The 4,979-nt window shown below is 46.4% G+C and overlaps 1 protein-coding gene across 3 annotated transcripts in view; it reads right to left on the bottom strand.

Annotated features, from left to right (window-relative positions):
• Positions 1-2,700: 2,700 nt before the first annotated feature.
• Positions 2,701-4,979, bottom strand: part of Bpnt1 (3'(2'), 5'-bisphosphate nucleotidase 1) — a 29,020-nt gene continuing 26,741 nt past the window's right edge. For all 3 annotated transcript variants that reach the window (XM_026779894.1, XM_005348834.3, XM_005348835.3), the window contains one exon: positions 2,701-3,339. In XM_026779894.1, coding sequence (XP_026635695.1) covers positions 3,191-3,339 — 149 coding nt within the window. In that variant the 3' untranslated portion in view covers positions 2,701-3,190. The remainder of the gene's footprint in view (positions 3,340-4,979) is intronic.

The raw sequence follows: 4,979 nt of genomic DNA, 5'->3' as shown, positions 1-4,979 counted from the left end.
ATACATTCCCAGCTTGAATTTTAAAACTTTTAAATTAATTTTTATTTCTATGCATGTATATGTACACTCTCACACACAGGTAGCAAAGGAGGGTGTAAGAGGGCGTCCGATCTCCGGAGCTGGAGTCATAGGTGGCTGATCTTCGGAGCTGGAGTCATAGGTGGTTGAGAATCGCTTGTTGTGTGCTGGAAACTGAACTCCAGTTGTTTGTAAGAGCAGCAAGTATACTTCATCACTGAACCATCTCTGTGGCCCCCGGATTTTTAAGTAAAGTTCAGTTTTTTCCACTGTTCAAAGAATTCCATTCCAGCAAGAGTGCAACAGTGATTCCTAAATCAAGCGTGGGTTCTACTTGCTTCATCCAAAACCAGGAGTTTAATTAAGGGAATGGGCAGAGACCCAAACAGTAAAAAGGCAGGAGTGGGTGGTCTGGTGGAAGCTCCGCCCCAGTCCCTTTCCCTGATCTCTCTCCAAACCCTGCTGCATCTCAGAAAGCCCACCAAATAATGACAACCCCTCCTCCAGAGGTGCTCAAGACCACTCCCACAGGGTATTTAAACTGCCCTCCCAGAAACCAGCCAAGTGGTTTTCCCCATCTCTTTTCTGTGTGCTTTGCAAGGGGGTGGGCAGGGGCTAGAAAATTGTCTGGGAGCATTATAACCATTAAACCTGGGCTTTCTCTAATTTGGTTTGATTTGGGTTGCTGCATTGGTAGAGAAGCTTAGAGTGGGGTGTAGAAACTTTCCAGTGAGGGTACAGCTTAGCAGGTAGAGCATTGGCCTGCTATGTACAAGGCCCTGGGTTCAATCTTCAGAACTGGAAAAGTGAAAATCTATGTATGATGTCAGAATAGGACAATGTGTTCAGACTTTTCTGTTAAAGACTATAAGAGCCGGAGACCAGGGGAATCAGGACCAGAGAAGGCCACTGTACTCAGGAGCTCCCAGCAGCTGTGGTGGTCTCTTTAAGACCTGTACTAGATCAAACTGGTTACGATTGCAGCATGGAGGGGTGGGGGCTCATAAGCCCCTGCCGTGTGAGCCCCCACTACTATCTGAGGAGCTACTGACAGCTAATAGCTTCTGGGGGGTAAGAGCTAGTTTTCTTCAACAGTGTAGCCTCTAGCAGGCTGACCATGCCTGCAGGGGATGGCCACATACCCAGAGAGTACTTGGGCTGCACAAGCTGGACTTGGTAGATTATTACAAAAAAAAGGGGGGGGGGTGATGACGACAAGAGGTTAGGAAGTGGTGAGAGGTGGGTGGATATGGGAGGAGTCACAGGAAGAGTGTGTGTTTGTGGGAGGCAGTGGGGATTATGATCAAAACACAGTCTTTGCCTGAATGGAATTCCCAAACATTGCCGTGCACCGCGGCCCCATCTGCGCTCTGTGCACTAGAACTCAGTTGGCGAGCTTCTAGCAAGGGGCTGGAGGTTGAGAATACACATGCAGAGACAGACCGACAGACACACAGACCTTCCCACATTGGTACCAAAAAGCCCATTTTTAATAGCACCATGGAGGCTTAAATACTCTGCAGTCAATGACCAATAGGTGAAAATCCCATCCTCTGATCCTCTAAGCTAGGCACAGCTTCTAGTAACTTCAATTAGAAGGCTCTAGACAGGGAAGAGCAGCTCAAGGCCAGGACTCAATTAGTCCCAACAAAACATTAATACAAACTTTATATTTAAAGATGACGTCTGTGTTGCTGTAATAAGTGCCTGAAGGAAAGATTCCAAGGAAGATGGGGGTGGGGGCTGCTGGGAAGGCAGAACAGAGAGAGCAGCTCACCTCAGGGCAGTCAGGCAGCAGAAGTAGAACCTGTGCACTTCATCCTTCCCCTTCAGCCCATCTGGCCCCTGTATAGATGGTGCCACCCACACTCTTACAGTTTAGGTCATCCTCTCTGGAAACCCTGTTTCCTGACCTAGTAGGGCTTCTCAGCCTAGTCAAGATGACAGCCAAGCTAATGCAGGTTACATTCTCTCAGTAGACGGAAAAAAGGGGATTGTCCAGCCTTCCAATTATGCCTTTCCATGATAACAAGAGAATAAGCTAATCCCCACAGTATTGATAAGTTTTAAATATTTTTGAAAAGAAAACTATATGCTGTATGAAGATCTAGGAGTAAATAATTTATTTTAAAGAAACTTTTCCCATAAATCTTATCAACATAAATAACATCATTATATGCATTCTCAGCTGAATTTTCTGAATTCTCAGTCAGAAATTTTAAAAATTACTGTGAAAAACAAATCTGAAATTCTGGAACAATTTAAGATTCTAGGCCCTGGCTAGGGGGTGGTAGTGTACACACCTTTGATCCTAGCACTCAGAGGCAGAGGCAGAGGCAGGCGGATCTCCATGTAGGCAGCCTGGTGTACAGAGAGAGTTCCAGGACAGCCAGGGCTACACAGAGAAACCTTGTCTCTTATAAGCAGGAATGTTGATTGTACAAATGACCTAGACAGTCATTTGGAACTAATCCTTTTTCATTTCTCCACTTAATTAAAAACAGCAACAGTTGAGCCAGGAGTGGTGGCACATGCCTTTAATTTCAGCACTCAGGAAGTAGAGCTGGAGTGATCTCTGAGTCTGAGGCCAGCCTGGTCTACAGAGCGAGTTCCAGGACAGCCAGGACACAGAGAAACCCTGTCTCAAAATATAAAAGGAAAAACAAAACCAAGCAAACAACAACAAAAAACAAAAATAAAGACACAATAACAAAAACAAAAAAACCAAAACAAACAAAAACACCAAGACCACTTAAGACACTGAATTAAAAATTATCCAGATGTCAACACAATTGGTCTGGTTAGCTAGCTAATAAAACTAAATTCCTTTTGTTTCTTCTTCTCTGTTGTTAGGCAGTGCCTTGCTCTGTAGTGGAGGCTGGTCTTGAGGCCCTGGGCTCAAGCACTGGAATAGCAATAACCACCACACTGCCACCACACCTGGCTAATTGTTTTTAGGGAGGAGAAATGAAAAATAAAATGTATCATATGCCTAAGGCATGAGAGTATTAGACTACATAGGTGAAATTCTTGAATCCCGTCTTCTATCCCTAACTACTGATCACTAAATCACTGGTCACTGATGAGTGCAGCTGAACTCTGATTGTTCAATCAGTTATAAGAGGCCGTGAGAACCAAGTCCTCGGGATGGGCGGGTGCGTGAAACAGCCCTTTAGGGAGTGAGCGCGTTTTTGACAGACTCTGGCACCCGGCTTGCATAGTACTCGTAATTCCTCAGCGTGGCCAGGACTCCTGCGGAGTTCATGTGTTTCACCTCCTTGTCGTACTGGAGGGCGTTCCCGTGGATGTCCGTCAGCTTCCCTGCAGAAGAATGGCACGCGGAGTTAATGGGCAGTGCGGTCAGGCTGCTCCGGGGCTTCCTCTCTGGAGGACAGGATGGGGGAGGACTGACCCCAGGGCTCACACAGGCTTCACTACTGAACTATGTCCTATCCCACTCTATTCTTTAATGACTTTGTACAGTGTTTGTCCTGGGGATTAAACCTCTGGTTTCATGCACACCAGGCAAGCACTCTACCACGGAGCTACATCTCCAGCTGTTTTTGTCTTTATTTTTGAGAAAAAGTCTAAGTTATCAAGGCTTGACCTTTTTTTTTCCCTCTTAACTTATTCTTCTCTCATATACTACATCCCGACCAATCTCCCCTCCCTTTTTAAAACAAGATCTCATCATAAAGCCCTGGCTGGCTTGAAACTTATTGGTAGCCTACGCTAGCCCTGAACGTGTAGTGATCCTGGATGTTCCACCCCAATACTTTCTTGCCTCCCTCCTGTCTTTGGAACTAGAGATGGAACCAAGTGCCTCCTGTATGCCAAATGTCAGGTCCAGCACTGAACTACAGACCTATGCTCTTTCTTTCCTCTTATTTATTTCTTTAAAATATTTATTTATTAGAGTTAGGGTTAGGAAAAAATATTTATTTTATGTGTTTAGTGTTTTGCCTGCACGTGTATTGTGCACCACGTGAGTGCCTAGTGTCCTTGAAGGTCAGATGAGGGCACCATATCCACTGGAATTGGAATTTCGGACGGTTGTGAGCCACTATGTAGATGCTGGATCTGAGTCCTCTGCAAGAACAGCCATTGGCGTAACCACTGAGCCATCTCTTTAGTCATGTAATTGAAATTTTTGGTATTAATTTCTCTTACTGTACAGTGTACTTCCCAAATGTTGTCTGTCTGTCTGTCTGTCTGTCTGTCTGTCTGTCTGTCTGTCTGTCTGTCTGTCTTAGTCAGGGATACTACTGCTATGATGAAACACCATGACCAAAAGCTACATGGGGAGGGAAGGGTTTATCTGGCTTATTTTACCTGAATCACAGTTCACTGAGGGAAGCTGAGGTGGGAACTCAAAGCAGGCAAGAACCTCTGGAAGCAGGAGTTGATGCAGAGGCCATGGAGGGTGCTGCTTACTGGCTTGCTCATCATGGTTTGTTTGGGCTGCTTTCTTACAGCACCCACAACCACAGCCCGGGGATGGCGCCGCCCAAAATGGGCTGGGCCCTCCCCACCAATCACCAATTAAGAAAATGCCCTATTGGCTTGTCTATAGCCCTATCTTATGGAGACATTTTCTCAGTTGAGGCTCCCTCCTTTCAGGTGACTTTAGCTTGCGTCTAGATGACATAAAACTAGGGCCTCATACATGCCAGCCTGGTGCTCTACACAGGCCTCATACACACAGCCTGGTGCTCCACATAGAGGGCCTCATACACGCCAGCCCGGTGCTCTCCACAGAGGGCCTCATACACGCCAGCCTGGTGCTCTACACGGAGGGCCTCATACACGCCAGCCTGGTGGTCTCCACGGAGGGCCTCATACATGCCAGCCTGGTGCTCTCCACGGAGGGCCTCAACACGCCAGCCCGGTGCTCTACCACACAGTTATAACTCTACCCTCATCATCTATTTTCTAATTTTTAAAGACAGGGTCTTGTCTTT

This window comes from Microtus ochrogaster, chromosome 6 (assembly GCF_000317375.1).
Source record: "Microtus ochrogaster isolate Prairie Vole_2 chromosome 6, MicOch1.0, whole genome shotgun sequence".
Taxonomy (NCBI): domain Eukaryota; kingdom Metazoa; phylum Chordata; class Mammalia; order Rodentia; family Cricetidae; genus Microtus; species Microtus ochrogaster.
This window is presented reverse-complemented; position numbering and strand designations above follow the sequence as displayed.